Source organism: Rhinopithecus roxellana, chromosome 16 (assembly GCF_007565055.1).
Source record: "Rhinopithecus roxellana isolate Shanxi Qingling chromosome 16, ASM756505v1, whole genome shotgun sequence".
Lineage (NCBI taxonomy): Eukaryota > Metazoa > Chordata > Mammalia > Primates > Cercopithecidae > Rhinopithecus > Rhinopithecus roxellana.
In genome coordinates this window covers 11284578-11300402 of record NC_044564.1, presented here as the reverse complement: position 1 = coordinate 11300402, position 15825 = coordinate 11284578, and the positions used below count along the sequence as shown (strand labels likewise).

General features: G+C 51.5%; 1 protein-coding gene across 1 annotated transcript; it reads left to right on the top strand.

Moving 5' to 3' along the window:
• The first annotated feature begins 7958 nt into the window (after positions 1-7958).
• LOC104669704 (ficolin-2-like) lies at positions 7959-15789 on the top strand. The gene is made up of 8 exons (XM_010372765.2): positions 7959-8555; positions 10243-10356; positions 11059-11112; positions 12299-12331; positions 12832-12959; positions 13366-13495; positions 14368-14502; positions 15070-15789. The coding sequence occupies exons 1-8, from the start codon at positions 8489-8491 to the stop codon at positions 15315-15317; spliced, it is 909 nt and encodes a 302-aa protein (XP_010371067.2). The 5' UTR covers positions 7959-8488; the 3' UTR covers positions 15318-15789.
• Positions 15790-15825: the final 36 nt, after the last annotated feature.

Below are 15825 nucleotides of genomic sequence, written 5' to 3'. Positions count from 1 at the left end.
GTTTTTTGTTTTGTTTTGTTTTTGTTTTTGTTTGTTGTTGTTGCTTTCCAGATGCAGTTTCGCTGTTTCGTCCAGGCTGGCATGATCTCGGTTCACTGCAACTTCTGCCTTCTGGTTTCCAGTGATTCTTCTGCCTCAGTCTCCTGAGTAGCTGGGATTACAGGCATTCGCCACCACGCCTGGCTAATTTTTGTATTTTTAGTAGAGATGGAGTTTCACTGTGTTGGCCAGACTGGTCTCGAACTCCTGACCTCGTGATCTGCCTGCTTTGGCCTCCCAAAGTGCTGGGATTACATGCGTGAGCCACTGCACCCGGCCAGGTGTTTTTCTTATAAACCATTCTAGGAAGGTTCTGATCCTTTGGTAGAAATCAGTTTGACAACCTTTATTTAGGGTAGAATTTTGGTACAGAAGACAAGATCCTGAGAAAGAAGAGAAAGTGTGGAGGGCTCCTCCAATGGATGGAGGCCAAGAGTGTGCTGCATGTGGCACTAAGAGCCGATCTCGTCCACTTAATCCTTCATCAGGGGAGGCAGGTGTTATTTCTCTCCTGTTCGAGATCCCGCTGGACGTAACCATGGATGGAGGAGACTGCGGTCTCACGTACTGGTTTGTTCCGCCCTAGTTGGCATCTAATTTTCCTCTGGGAGAAGAATGTGATTGCTTCTCAGAAGAAAGAAGAATGAAGCGCCTGGATAAGAAGTGGTTTACGGATGAATGAGGGAGGGGAATTCACAGTTGAGAGAGCATCATAAGAAATGTCCGGGAGGTTGGCCGGGCGCGGTGGCTCAAGCCTGTAATCCCAGCACTTTGGGAGGCCGAGACGGGCGGATCACGAGGTCAGGAGATCGAGACCATCCTGGCTAACACGGTGAAACCCTGTCTCTACTAAAAAATGCAAAAATCTAGCCGGGTGAGGTGGCGGGCGCCTGTAGTCCCAGCTACTCGGGAGGCTGAAGCAGGAGAATGGCGTAAACCCGGGAGGCGGAGCTTGCAGTGAGCTGAGATCCGGCCACTGCACTCCAGCCTGGGCGACAGAGCAAGACTCCGTCTCAAAAAAAAAAAAAAAAAAAAAAAAAAGACAGTGCAGGAAATCAGGCGTGGCCTGGAATATGGATCATGGCTTTGAACCCTTTACGAGGCTTACACTGTGTTCAGGAGCAGTGGACAGGCATCCAGGGACAGGGTTTGAGGATGGGAGATGGATGTAATCCCAGCTTCGCTCTAAAAATGTCCCCATCAATCACAGACTGGATAAAGAAAATGTGGCACTTAGACACCATAGAATGCTATGCAGTCATGAAAAAGGATGAGTTCATCTCCTTTGCAGGGACATGGATGAAGCTGGAAACCATCATTCTCAGCAAACTAACAAAAGAACAGAAATCCAAACATCACCTGGTCCTATTCATAAGTGGGAACTGAACAATGAGAACACATGGACACAGGGAGGGGAACATCACACACTGGGGCCTGTCGAGGGGTGGGGGGCGAGGGGAGGGAGAGCCTTAGGAGAAATACCTGATGTAGACGGTGTGTTGAGGGGTGCAGCAAACCACCATGGCACGTGTATACCTATGTAACAACCCTGCACATTCTGCACACGTGCCCCAGAACTTAAAGTATAATGAAAAAAAGAAAAAAAATGTGCACCTGGCATTTGGTGTGAAAGGTAGGCGTAGGAGACACAGAGGTGGCTTCAGCAGTCTAGAGAACTAGTAAGGACATGGGAGAAAGTGTGGACGACAGTCACCCTGCTCACTGCCACCCCGCTTGGTGCAGGAGGGGACCCCAGGCCATCTCTACAGCCAATACCCTCCACGCTGGCTCCCACCACTCCTCTCCCACTCTTCTCCTCTCTGACAACTTGGCCCCTTTACTGTGTCTCAGATCCGCCAAGACTTTTTCCTCTTTCTGTAAGACTTTACCCCAAATATTGTATATCTGACTCATGTTTTTCAGTTCTTGACTCAAATGTCACCTTCTCAGAGAGGCTTTGTGGAACTAAAAGTTAAAAAAAAAAATCAGCCTTCAGACTTCTAGCATCTGACAGTTGAGAGACAGCTTACATTAGATTAACTCTCCTGTGAAAAAAAAAATACTCTAGAAAACCTATGAAAATACAACTATTGGAAGGCAATGCAGAGTCACTAAAAGCAGGCAGAATCCGGATGTGGAGGAAGAGACAGGAGATAGGAGCCACCCTGCATGACAGCTGGGCACCCCGATTTCCTCCCCTGGGCCCTTCTAAGTCCATGGAATGCAGGGGACACTGGCTAAGCAGAAGGAAGCTGTCCTATGAGGCTGAGGACTTGCTGCCAGAGAGTGAGGTGACCAGAGTGGCTGGGACTGGGGTGAGAAATCCTGAAAAAGAGGGAGCCGTGTGGGGAAGCCCCAGCATCTGCTGACAGAACGCTTTCATAGCCTTGCCTGCCTCCTGGTATCAACATGCATGAGTGAGACTCCAATGAACCTGCTGGGGAGAAGCTGCTGGAAGGCTGGCATGGCTGAGCAGAGATTCCAGCAGCTCCCCAGTGTTGAGGAGACAATTGGAGTTCAAGCCCCACACTTTAATGAATTTGGCAAATCAGGCTTTCCATTGAGACCCAATGCTTAAGTATTATATAAGCACCATATTCCAGAACCAAAGCTTTTACCTTAGGATTAAGGACAACATAGAACCATTCTAATAAAGTCTAAAACCAAGCACCCACAAAATCAAAAGTGATTGCAACTTGCCTGCCTGCTGGCACAAAGCTCAGCTTTTTCTGAGAGAGGGTACAGAATTCAGAATTCTGTAACATAGCATTCACAATGCTTTGCACAGAATCAAGACTTACTAGACATGCAAGTGAAGAAGGAAGATATAATCTGTAATCAAACGGAAGAAAATCAATGGAAACAAAGGCCGGGCGCGGTGGCTCAAGCCTGTAATCCCAGCACTTTGGGAGGCTGAGATGGGCGGATCACGAGGTCAGGAGTTCGAGACCTTTCTGGCTAACACGGTGAAACCCCGTCTCTACTAAAAAATACAAAAAACTAGCCAGGCGAGGTGGCTGGGGCCTGTAGTCCCAGCTACTCGGAAGGCTGAGGCAGGAGAATGGCTTAAACCTGGGAGGCGGAGCTTGGAGCTTGCAGTGAGCTGAGATCCGGCCACTGTACTCCAGCCCCGGCGACAGAGCGAGACTCCGTCTCAAAAAAAAAAAAAAAAAAAAAAAAAAAAAAAAAAAATTCAATGGAAACAAATGCATGAATGTTCAGATGCTGAAATTTGCAGGCAAATTATTTAAATAAGTAGAATAAATGTTAATTTATATGCAAGAAAACTAAGATGTAATGAGTGGAGAAATGGAGGATTTCAAAAAAGATATGGAAATCTAATGACGAGCGAAGTATAAATATTAAAAGTAAAAATTTTGGTATGTAAAATTAAGCATTTATCAGATGGAGAATATAAGGAAGGATCAGGGACTATAAAGAAGTGTTGATAGATGTAGAAAGTAAAAAGTTCCTCTTCAAACTTTCCATTCTTATTAAAGAATAAATCATAAGTGTCAGAAATAATAGTTTCTTTTAAAGACTAGCTTTATGCTAGACGTGCTCACAGGCACGTAGGACATTCTATGTCCTTGTACTTTTACCAAAATATCTGTGCTGGACGTGCTCACAGGCATGTCCCAGCTCGCAACCTGTACTCCTTCCTTTTTGGGAATGTCATTACTTTTCTAAGTCCTTTCATAAGCAACTTCCTATTTTCCTTTGTCTTTCCATTATTTTTACCTATTTAGAAAAGTTTTCAACTAAGATTAGCCAATCAGGTTTTAGTTTAGATTGTAAGGTCTGACTCCAGCCGATGGAGACAGGACACAGTAGCAGGGACTAACTGCGTAAGGAATAAAAATTGCTTCCCTCCTTTGTTCGGATGTGCTCTCACCATTGTTCCATCTGCGATGAGCACCCTTTCTGCAGAAAGTACAAAAAGCCTTGCTGAGATAATTAAGTTTATGTTCAAGGGCTATTTCTTTGTAGCACCTGGGAACAAGCATTCTGTTTCTAAACATTTTTACATATAACATAGATACCAAAGTTAAGGCATGGAAAATAAAGTTTCTAGGACAAGTGCACAAAGCCTCAGTCTTCACTGGGAAGGTAGTGAGCAAAGGGAGAGAGTGCAACTGCAGTCCAAAGAAGGGAAAGGGAAGATGGGGCAGGAGAATAGTATAAGAAATACTGGCCAAAAATTTATAAATCTGATCAGCCACATGAACCTGCACATCTAGGATCTCGATGAAACCCTAGCAGGAGGCCGGGCGCGGTGGCTCACGCCTGTAATCCCAGCACTTTGGGAGACTGAGGCGGGTGAATCATCTCAGATTAGAAGTTCAAGACCAGCCTGACCAACATGGTGAAACCCTGTCTCTACTAAAAGTACAAAATGAACCAGGCGTGGTGATGCACGACAGTAATCCCAGCTACTTGGGAGGCTGAGACAGGAGAATTGCCTGAAACTGGGAGGCGGAGGTTGCAGTGAGCTGAGATCATGCCATTGCACTCCAGCCTGGGCAACAAGAGCGAAATTCTGTTTTGGGGGAAAAAAAAAAAAAAAAGAAAGAAAAAGAAACCCTAACAGGATAAACACAAAGCAAAAATCGCACCAAGGCATACTGCTAAAAACAAAAGATCAAGGGAAAACGTTTTTTATTTTTTGAGAAGGAGTCTCGCTCAGACTTCCCACTTCCACTGCTCTTCCGCCTTCCCTACAGATCAGTGTTTCTATCTGGGAACACCTCCCTGAGCTGTAGACCTCCCTTCAGTGTTGCTGGGGATATGGATCTGCTGGCAACAAATCCTCTCAGCTTTCACTCAACTGAAAAAAGTCTTATTTCACCTTCATTTTAGAATCATCTAGTTAGGATTCTAAGTGAAGAATTTTTGTCTTGCAGCACCTCAGAAATGTTCTTTCATTATCTTCTCCTTTTATGAGAAGTCATTTACCCTTCTGATTAATTTTTGCTTTTTTCTTCTCCTCCGGTTGCTTTTAAGATTTTCCCTTAAACGGTGTGGTGGCTCACACCTGTAATCCCAGGACTTTGGGAGGCTAAGGCGGGTGGATCATTTGAAGGTCAAGAGTTCTAGACCAGCCTGGCCAACATGGTGAAACCCCATCTCTACTAAAAATACATGGTGGCTGTGCCTGTAGTCCCAGCTACTTGGGAGGCTGAGGCATGAGAATCACTTACACAGGAAGGCAGAGGTTGCAGTGAGCCAAGATGGCACCACTGCACTCCAGCCTGGGTGACAGAGTGAGACTCCATCTCGAAATAAATAAACAAATGAAAATAAATAAATAAATAAATAGCCAACAGAGGAGAGAGAATGAAGTACTAAAATATGCTTGACCAGCTCAAGGCAATATAGGTAAGACAGAACAAAGGTAGGATATAAAATAAATAGCAAGATGGTAGCCCTAACAGAACCATATCGATAATTACATAAAATGTAAATCAACTAAACACTCAGGAGGCACAGGTTGTTAGGATGGATTTTTTTTTTTTTTTTAAAGAAGGATCCAGTGATACGCTGTTTACAAGAAGACACTTGGAGGGACAAACAGGATGAAAGCAAATGAATAGAGAAACATACACCCCACAAACAGTGACCTTGAAACACACCCTCCAGATAACCTCAGTTCGTTTTCCTGCGTGCTTGGCAACCCTTGTTTCCTGTTCCCAGTCACACAACCAGGCTGTGTTCCCTAGTGTTCCTTGCAGTCACCCAGCGGTGGTTCAGGTCAGGCCAAGGGACAATGAGTGGAAGGGAGGAGCATCATCACCATTAGGCACCAGGAAGTCACCAGAAGCCCCTGCCACAGACTCCCCCATGCTCTCTTCCAGTTCCAAGTGGCTGGAATGGAGACCACCCTCAGGACAGGAGCCACATATGGAAGGGGGAAGAGCCACATGCTAGAAGAAGCTGGGGACCTGGAATTACTGTGGAAGGAGAAGTGTCTGGCCAGGGGCACTCACCCTGTACTTTTATGACAGCAAAAAATAAATGTGTGTGTGTGCATGCGTGTGTGTGTGCGTGTGAGTGTGTGAGTATGTGCATGTGTGTGTAGCCACTGAGATAGCTGTTTCATTTGGCTTTACTTTAATAATACTCTCTACTCATATTTACTTTGCAGCCCACATTGCTTTCTTGAGATATATGATCTGATATTATAATTATGCCTTCGTTTGATTGTTTGTCTAGTTGGTTATTTTCTGTTTGCCCTCAATAGAGCAGGTATCTAGAGCACCAGGACTGGTCTTTCTGTTCCTTACTGCACCACAGGGCATAAAACAGTACCTGGCACATAGTAGGTGTTTATTAAACACAAGCCCTTTTTCTCTCATACTTATGAGACCACAACAGTTGGAAGCCAAATCCTTATGATGTTATGGAGCACCCATAGGGAGGCCAGGGGTGGGGCAGGAGCATCTGTAGACCCATAGGGAGCTCCGTGGACCCCGTTTTCTCATCCTTAGCAAAAATGCCCTCAGAGGCCCAGCAGCCGACCTGTGCCCGGTCCTGGTGATGTGGGTGGTTCCTTCCATGGTATTTTATTGCTTACTTTTATTTCTTGCACAGAGATTACTCTGTGGATTACTTCGTTTTTTAAAAAGTTCGAGTCAAATGTAATTTGTTCAATGTATTAAAATCCCAATTTCAAAAGTCCAGTGCTTCATTGAGACTTCAAATTTGGCGGATAAACCTGGTTCTACCCGTAACAGGCAAATGTTAATAACGTCCTTGATGAGGCCTGTGAATAATTCTTGGTCCATCACCGACTTAGTTCATTTAATAGTTTTGAACATTTTGATTGCACTTCCAAAATTAATATGTTTAAATTTATGTTTTAGTACTTTAGCTTTCTACCTTTAGCAAAGCCTTCTGAGTATAAACTAGCTCTTCAAAATCTAATAATTTAAACATATGACTGTGATGAACTTAGGGGAGGTCTCTTAAATGTTCCAAAACTGTACACACTAACTCGTTCAATTCCTCGATTTCACATTTTCAATTGGATTATCAAGGTGTCACTGACATAGGCCAAATTCTCCACTACTCAAAATACCAAATTGGCATAGATTGCTTTATGCTAAAATATTCATACTATGAAATTCAATTTCTCGATCCTGTCTAGACTTTAGAAGAAACGCACACCTACCCAGGAGGCCGTCTCCACTCGGGGAGCCCAGGTGACTAACAGCCAGGGAATCTGGGCAGCCTGCCGTGGGCTTTTAGCTACCTGTTCTGGGGGGCTCACCGTTTCTGTGTGAGTCTTGCCCACGGCACTTTGGTGAGAAGAGAAGGTGCCAGGAGGGAGGCCACATCTCTGGGTTCCGTTTTCACACACCCCTGGGAGCCTGCCCTTCCCAGCCACGTTCTGCTCACACTGGGTCTGGCACGGTCAGAGTCGAGGTCTTTGAGTGGCTTTGTGTTTTCAGGCCCATATGATGCCAGGGACATGGAGCTGGTCTGCCATGGAGGAACCTCACAGGGCTTTTTCCACTTGGGGTCATGATTCTAACCCTTTTGACACCTGCACAGGGACCATTGGTGGTGCAACTGGGGCCACAGCCTGCCACCTCTCCCTAATGGGACTGAACCCGAGGCCAGCGTTTGCTTCAGGATTTTGCTCTCCGTTAAGAGGTGCGGATAACCTCACTTTGAAGCTGGGGCCAATTCACCAATTCCCCTGTTCAGGGGGCAGGTGTCCAATGGCCCCTGCGAGCAATTTCATGCCACCCTTCCCCACCCCTGCCCCCGCTCCCAGCTGAAGCTGCTTGTGTGTCATTCACAGTCCTGCATCTTTGTAGCACTGGCTTGGACAGGAGCCTGATCCAGTGCCAGCGTGCCACCCCTTGCCAAGGCTCCTGGTCTGCTCATATCACTTTTCTCCAGCCAGTGTCCTCTAGGGTTGGAACCAACTCCCTGCACGCTGGCCCAGGGAGGTCCCTGGTAATCGTCCTGCTTCCCTCTCCCTCCCCTGGGAACCACCTCAGACCGCAGTGGATGTTCCTAAATTTCTGTGGACTCACAGCAGCTTCTCGGCCAGTGATCTCCTCAAGGGCTGGATTCCACAAGCCCTTCTGTCCTGCTGTGGGCCTCAGGCAGTGTTCCTGCCAAGCTTTCCCTAAAGACACAAACAGGCAGGCCCTTTCCACACCGGCCTCAGGGAGCCTTCTGCTGGGCAGAGCGTCCCTGCCAGGGGAAGCCAGGCTCGTTAAGTGGGAAGCCTGCGGGGCCTGCGGAAGACAGCCGCCCTGAGGCTGTCTCCACCGCCAGTTGGTGCCACCAAGCCGTCAGGAGGGAGTGGCCTTCCCCACTGTGGTTGGGAAATGGAGACAGAGGTGACAGTGGGTGGCTGCAGCCCTATAAGAACCACAGAGTTCCTTCAGTGGCAAAGACCAGAGCTCCAGGGCTGAGCCAAGCTGCCGTGGCAATGGGACCTGCTCTCCTCGCCCTCTCCTTCCTGTGGACCATGGCCTTGACTGAGGACACCTGTCCACGTGAGTCAGTCCCCCGGGGGTTAGCACCTTAGAGGGATCACACTCCGGGAAGCTGACAGCGGCCACCTGCTGACCACTCACAGCACGCCAGGCCCGCTACTATGCCCTTTGTGAAGGTTCCTGCCTTATTTTCTCAACAGCTTGTTTTAAGCCTCACACTTTAAAGAGGAGACAGAGGCTCAAATAAACAGATGCAGCCTAACACGGGGGTTAGGAACAGAGCCCTGGGGCCAAATGGGCCAGGTCTCAAATTCAGAGCATGCAGCAGGGGAGGCTCCCCGGGGCCGAATCCTCCTCCACTGAAGGGCCATCCTGAGAGTCCCACAAGCTGTGTGAGGAGGCGGTGGGCATACAGGGCGCTGGTGGAAGGTGGTCCTAGTTAGAGTCTATGCCACGATCATGTCACACTGGAAGACCACCCAGCTGGACGTGGCCAGCAAAGTCAAGCCCCAGCTCTGCGGGGAATTTGGCCTGAGATATGCCCAGCACTGGGGACAGGTGGTCCCCACTGTGTCCCTGATGTAGTCTAGTGAGGCTGATGTGACCCCAGGGCTCCAGACCTCCTTCCCTGAGCTCCTGGGGGCACTCAGGTATTCCCAGCAGCTCCACCTGTAGCTCTGCCTTCTGGGGGAGGCTCTGGGTCCCCCTGCATCGTGGCCACGCTGGAGTACATTGCTCTGAACTCAGAACCCGGGATGGCTTCCAAAAACCCTGGTGGGCCCCATGGCCTGAGCCTGCTCGTGGTGGACCAGGGGACCAGGGCAATGATGGGTCATGTGGAGAAAGGCCCCGAGTGGGGCTAGGAAGAAAATGCACACCACAGAGGCCCTTCACTGGTTATGTTATGAGTGAGTTAACTTTTTCCCCCAAACATGTCTTATTTTCTAGATTATCCAACATTACTAAGTATTCTTTTTTAACGAGAAAAATTAAGCAAATAAAAAATATGATCTACACTTGCTCTGACCAGTGAGCTAGGGGTGAGGACAGATTAAAAAAAAAATCCACCAAGCAGTGGCAGCTGCTGTGTCTCCGGTGAGAGCGCTGCTCCGTTCCCCAGTCTCTAAGAGTGCCCTTAGCAGGGCGTATTGATTTCATAATCAACAAAATGAAAAATATTTTTTCAAAGAAGTAGACAACCTTGGTTTGGCTCCAGCTGTGCCACACCTGGCTCTGTGTCCTTGGACCCCACACTGCCCCTCTCCAGAGGACCTAGAAAGCCCCTTCCAGCCCAGTAATTCCACAACCACATTCCCAAGGTCTGGGAGGGAAAATGCTTTGTCAGCCTCAATTCCCCAAGTTTCTTAGAAACATTGATTGTCATTGGTTATTGCAAGTGCCCACTGTTTATTAAGCTCTTTCTAAATGCCACGAATTACACTAAGAGATTAAAATGCACATTCTCTAATCCAGCCCTGGCCACAACCTTGTTATTATCCCCACGTGGCAGCCCAGGGCACAGAGCCCAGAGGAGTTAAGTGACTTGCCCCAGGACACACAGCACTGAGGCGATGAGGCTCCCCTATGTCGGGGTGGCCTCCAATGCCAGGACTCTGCCCCCCATCACGTCTCCGCCTCACCAGTACCCAAGGGGTGAGGACAGACCAAGGCCCCAGCAGAGCAGAAAACCTCACCTCCCAGCCACTGTTGGGCCAGGCACTGAGTGGGCACCTGTGTTTCTCTGCAGAGGTGAAGGTGGTGGGCCTGGAGGGCTCTGACAAGCTCACCATTCTCCCAGGCTGCCCGGGGCTGCCCGGAGCCCCAGGGCCAAAGGGAGAGGCAGGCGCCAATGGAAAGAGAGGTAGGTGCGGGCCGGGTAGGGAGGCCAGGCACGGTCAGCAGAGCAGGGCACTGGCTCTTGCTCTTTTTGAAGCTAGATGCTGAGTTGGGCATCACCCCCACCGTGGTTCATAGATTGAGAGCTTGGGTCTGGCCCCTGTTAGAGCCAGGGACAGAGCTGACTCCCAGGGCCCATTGGGCATTCTGAAAAGGCCTTAGTGGGGTGCTCATCCTTTAATGACCTAATGAGTGCCCAGTGGGTGTTTTGGCAGAAAACTTGGTTTCAGTCCTGACCTACCATCTGCTCTGTGGCCCCCTGCAGGACTCTGATTCCCAGTCCCTGTTCTCACCTGGGCTGTGGGGCTAAACGTCTCCCAGGGACCAGCTTCAGAGGAGGAACCTGCAGCTAAGGGAAGCGAGGAAACGTTTTCAGGTTCTCATGCCTGGAAGGGGAAGAGCCAGGACTCCACCTACGTTCTCTGGGAAGGGCTCCAAATTTCCAGGTCCTGGCCCCTGAGTGGATAGGAGAGCCTCGTGAGGCCTGAGTCCTGGGTCTAGAACCTTCTGGTGCAAGGCAGGCAAGCTCAGGTGGGGCCACAGTCACATCGCAGCACAAACAGGATCCTGGTCATGACAGGAAGAGTCATAGCCGCCAGCTCCAGGGTGGGTCCTTCGGATCCTGGGCCGGGAGCTCTGTGTAAGGCGGTATCTTTGGAATTTGCAGGAGAACGTGGCCCCCCTGGACCTCCTGGGAAGGCAGGACCACCTGGGTCCAAGGGTAAGGAGATGAGAGTGAGGAGGGGCTGCGAGGCCCTTCCAGACTCAGCTGCAGAGGAGCGTGGATGAGACCTCTGGGGCTGTCACACTGTCCTCACCAGAGCCAACGCCTGTCCAGGAAGGACTCCCGGGGCTCAGTCCAGGGCAGAGGTCTCCGTGTGGGGGAGGGGTTCTCACAGGGAGGGGTCTCAGTGTGGGGGAGGGTTCTCGGTGTGGGGAAGGGGTCTCAGTCTGGGGGAGGGGTCTCAGTCTGGGGGCGGAGTCTCAGTCTGGGGGAGGTTCTCAGTGCCAAAGTATCCACCTGTGGGTGGGTCTGAGATCAAGCCTTCCCCATCTAAGGTCAGCATCAGCTGGGGTGGGTGGGACAGGGTTGTCTGCTCACCTCTGCCAGCCCCTCTCATCCCATCTCACCTGTGCTGCTGCCTCGTGTCTCCTGCCCCCTGCAGGTGTTGTCATTTGGGGGCACTGTTTCAAAACCCAGGTTGGCCAGAGTGGGCAGGGAATATTAATGACAAGCTCTGATCAGAGAGAATGTGTAAACAGACACTAGATATATTCAAATAGAAATCTATGCATCCGAAGCAGATAGACATATTATGTATTTATCTGTTATGTGTGTATAATATATAAAATAGAACGCATTTTCTGAGGCACATGTTTACAGATTATTTAGAAAAACCAGAGCGATGTGCTGCAGGGAAAAAAGCAGCCCCACACTCACCCCTCCGTTCACCCCCGAGCTGCTCTGCGCTGTTCTGGGTGCGCTGTGAGAGGAGTATTTTCTCTCACTCACCTGGAGGCTCCGTCATACTTTGCCTCTGAATGTAAATACATGCCTATCTGCCCAGACCCCACCTCACCCCATCCTTCGTGCCGCATCTACAAACACAGGCCACTCTGGAGCCTCTGGGGGCTCAGGGGAGCCCTGAAGCACCAAGCTCCCTCTAGCTTAGACGTGTGGCAGGAGGAAGGGGCCAATGAATGCAGGCACAGTGACTCTGCTGCCTCCAGGGACAAGAAGGGCTAGTCACCCCAGATGGCCATGGCACTGGCAGCTTTTCTGGAGGGCAGTGGCCACCTGCATGCCAGGAAAGTGAGGCAAGTGCCACCATCTTCTGCTCTGTGCTGGGGACAAGTTATCTGACTTCCAACTCTTTGTGTGTGTGTCTGTCTGTCCCCATCTCCAGGAGACGCTTGGGAATCTGATCAATGTAACACAGGTGGGTGGCAGGCCCCAGGATCCTCCAGCTCCACCTGTCCTACGGAACCCAGCCCAACCCACCCCGACTTGCACCCACCAGGAGGGCAGCATTGGGATGTTGTGCAGTCCCAGCCCGAGGCCTCTGCCCTTTCTTCCCTCTCTGCACTGGCCAGATTCATAGGATGGTGGTGTCTGGTCCCCTGGCAGATGCCCCTGGAAGGAGCAGGGCATGGCTTTCATAGTTGTGTGCCACAAAGAAAATTGGAATGTACCCGAAAGGCCAGGTTCCCGGGAGGTGAAGATGGGGGAACCAATAGAAGGTAGGAGGGTCAGGCAGACTGGGTGTAGCCATCACAGCTGCATGACGCTGGGGACCATGTCCCTGTCCAGGCCTGGGAGTCCTGCTCTGTCTACATAGGAGCCTGTGGCCCTGCTCCTCCCTCCCGGGCCTCCCTCCTACTGCCCCTGCCCTGCCCAGGGGCTCCCGTCCTGCAGCCACTCCCTGGGTTCTCTTCCCAGGCCCACGCACCTGTAAGGACCTGCTAGACCGTGGGCCTTCCCTGAGCGGCTGGCACACCATCTACCTGCCTGACTGCCGGCCCCTGACTGTGCTCTGTGACATGGACACAGACGGAGGGGGCTGGACCGTGAGTGTGGGGCTGAGGGACCCTGGACAGAGGCGGTCAGCCTGGGAGACCCAGAGTCCAGACTGCACACCTGGCCGGAGAACACACTCTGGAATTCTCTATTCCCCTGGTTGGGGACAGAGATGATGGGGGAGGTGACCCGTGGGTAAACGTCCAGGCCGTGGGGGAGGCTGGGAGGGGCCAGGTGCTCTCCTGCTGTGTGGCTTGGGGCTTGTTGCCTCCCCTCTCTGAGCCCCCATTTCCTCCTTCATCCCATGGGGTCTGTGAGGAGACCAGGTGGGCGTGCTGGGGACCCCAGTCTGCGATGCTCTGCCAACTACAAACGCTGCTCCTCTGGAGGGCGTGTCCCCCGTGCTGTGGGATGTCTGCCTGCCCCCCTGGCTCCTGTCCCTTGGCTCCTCCACAGGTTTTCCAGCGGAGGGTGGATGGCTCCGTGGACTTCTACCGGGACTGGGCCGCGTACAAGCAAGGCTTCGGCAGTCGCCTCGGAGAGTTCTGGCTGGGGAACGACAACATCCATGCCCTGACTGCCCAGGGTAGCGCCGCTGCTGGGGCTCGGGGGGTCAGGGGGTCCTGAGTGGGGTGCCCCTGCCCCTTAGGCTTGGGCTACCTGGAACATAAGCGCCTCTTAGCCCACAGGGGATCGGGCCCTGAGCACACTCAGGGTGGCACTGGGACCTCCGAGGGCTGCGTCCCCTGCCGCAGGCTGTGGCAGCATCAGGACCGGAGAGGGTTAGAGTTCTGGGCTGAAGACCTCTTCAGGTCTTGGCCCTACTGGTATCTTAGACCCATGCAGAGAAAGGGAGAGACCATCGGGGCTTGGCCCAACCCCTAGCCCTAACTTCACTCCCCACTGTCTCCCCTTCCTAAAGCTGCTGTCTCAGGGGCAGAGGGAGGTTCCTCTCTGGGCCCCCTCTCATTCCTCCGGCCAGGCCACAGCCCTCAGCAGCAGTGAGGACAGCATCTTCATCCTCCCGCCACCAGCTCCAGCGTATCAGCTGGTCCCTGATCCTGGGGAAACTGGAAAACGGTCCCTTCCTCCCCAGGAGCCCATTCCGAGCTCCTAAGCCACCTCCTCATGTTTGCTGTGACCTTTCCACGTAAAGGAAGGACTGCAGTACTTTCCCACAGTGAGGATCGGTGACCTTACAGCCCATTCCAGGGAAATGCACGGTTCCTTGATGAAGTGAAGTAATAGTTGTAGGAGGGGGGAAACTCCAGGTTCAGCAGGTGGACCTGAGGGAGTAGGTCCTTCCAATCCCTCCTACCACAGAGGACTTTCTGCATACACTTGAGGAAGCTTTCCGTGGATTCCAAGTTCAGACATCTGAAACGCTCCAATTCCCACCTGCGGTTCCTGGAGGCAGAAGGGCCATTGGGCTGGGAGCCTAAAACCTTTCTCCCACAGGAACCAGTGAGCTCCGTGTAGACCTGGTGGATTTTGAGGGCAATCGCCAATTTGCTAAGTACAGATCATTCAAGGTGGCCAGTGAGGCAGAGAAGTACAAGCTGGTCCTGGGGACCTTTGTGGAGGGCAGCGCGGGTGAGTGTCTGTGCGGGCTGAGTGGCCTGGGCCTCTGAGGGGGGTTGGGGAAGGGGAGACAGCGTGCTCAGCATCTGGCTGTGCCTCTGCTGTGTGACGTTGGGGGGTGACTTAACCTGTCCAACCCACAAACCCTCAATCTGTTCATCCATCAATTCACCCAGTTTATTGTACTTGTGAAAATTAGGATCCACATGTCACAAAAAGTACAATACATAGTGGCTATGATTATTTGCTACCATTATTGATGAAAAATGGGGAAGATGATAAGTCTATTTCTACAGAGACTGAATTCCTACACTCTGCCGGAAGTCACTCTTCCCCTCTGCTGCCCCACCCAGAGCCAGGCGGTCTCCAAGTGTAGGAATGCCTGTTAGCTGGCTGAGCAGACCAGGCAAGGAGATGCCAAAGCTGCTGTCCCAGCAGAGTGCATGTTCACTGGGTGGTGCCCCTTGGAGTTGTGCAGTGCACAACGTGGGCTCCTGGCCATGGCAGCTCTGCACTGGACCTAGGATCCAGGCTCCCTGGCACTTCGTGGAAAATGCCCTATTTTTCCCCTCTGAGCAGGTGATTCTCTGACATACCACAATAACTACCCCTTCTCCACCAAAGACCGAGACAACGACCAAGATGCTAAAAACTGTGCTGTGCACTATCAGGGAGCCTGGTGGTATGCCACCTGTCACCTGTCAAACCTGAATGGTGGCTACCTCGGTGGGGCCCATGACAGCTTTGCAAATGGCATCAACTGGAATTCGGGGAAAGGGTACAACTACAGCTACAAGGTGTCGGAGATGAAGGTGCGGCCCACCTAGCCCGGCAGTGAGGTTAGAGGGTCTCTCCACGCACCCTGGCTGGAGGAGCACATCCCTCAGTCCTCACCAAGAGGGCAACGTGGGGATCGTGGCCCCCATCCTCATGGAAAGAGGGAGTTCCCACCAGTCCCTTGTAGGCATGGCCCGCAGAGCTTTGCGCCCAGTGCCGGCATCCAACCGCCTGCCTCACGTCTGCAAGGTTAGGCGAAGCCCCAGCGTGCCTCCCTCACCGCAGCTGTCAGTGCTTGCTTGCCTCACAGGCGATCATGGAATGCCATGGCTATTTGCCCTGCCCTGACCACTGGCCATGCCACTGTGCTGCTCATCTGTCCTTGCTTCCCTGTGACTTGGCCCTGTGGGTGGATCAGATGCCCTAGGGCTGAGGGGCTTTCCCACTGGCTAAGACAAAGCAGGGCCACCATGCCTGTTTGTGATTAAAGTGTTATCGGCACAGCCATTCCCATGGCTTCCATATTGTCTCTGGTTGGTTTCTATCATCTCTGGCAGT

Coding starts and splice junctions, on each gene's coding strand:
- LOC104669704 (XM_010372765.2), top strand. CDS start 8,489: ATGGGACCTGCTCTCCTCGCCCTCTCCTTCCTGTGGACCATGGCCTTG. Junction 12,332..12,831: donor ATCTGATCAATGTAACACAG/GTGGGTGGCAGG, acceptor TTCTCTTCCCAG/GCCCACGCACCTGTAAGGAC. Junction 14,503..15,069: donor CTTTGTGGAGGGCAGCGCGG/GTGAGTGTCTGT, acceptor CCCTCTGAGCAG/GTGATTCTCTGACATACCAC.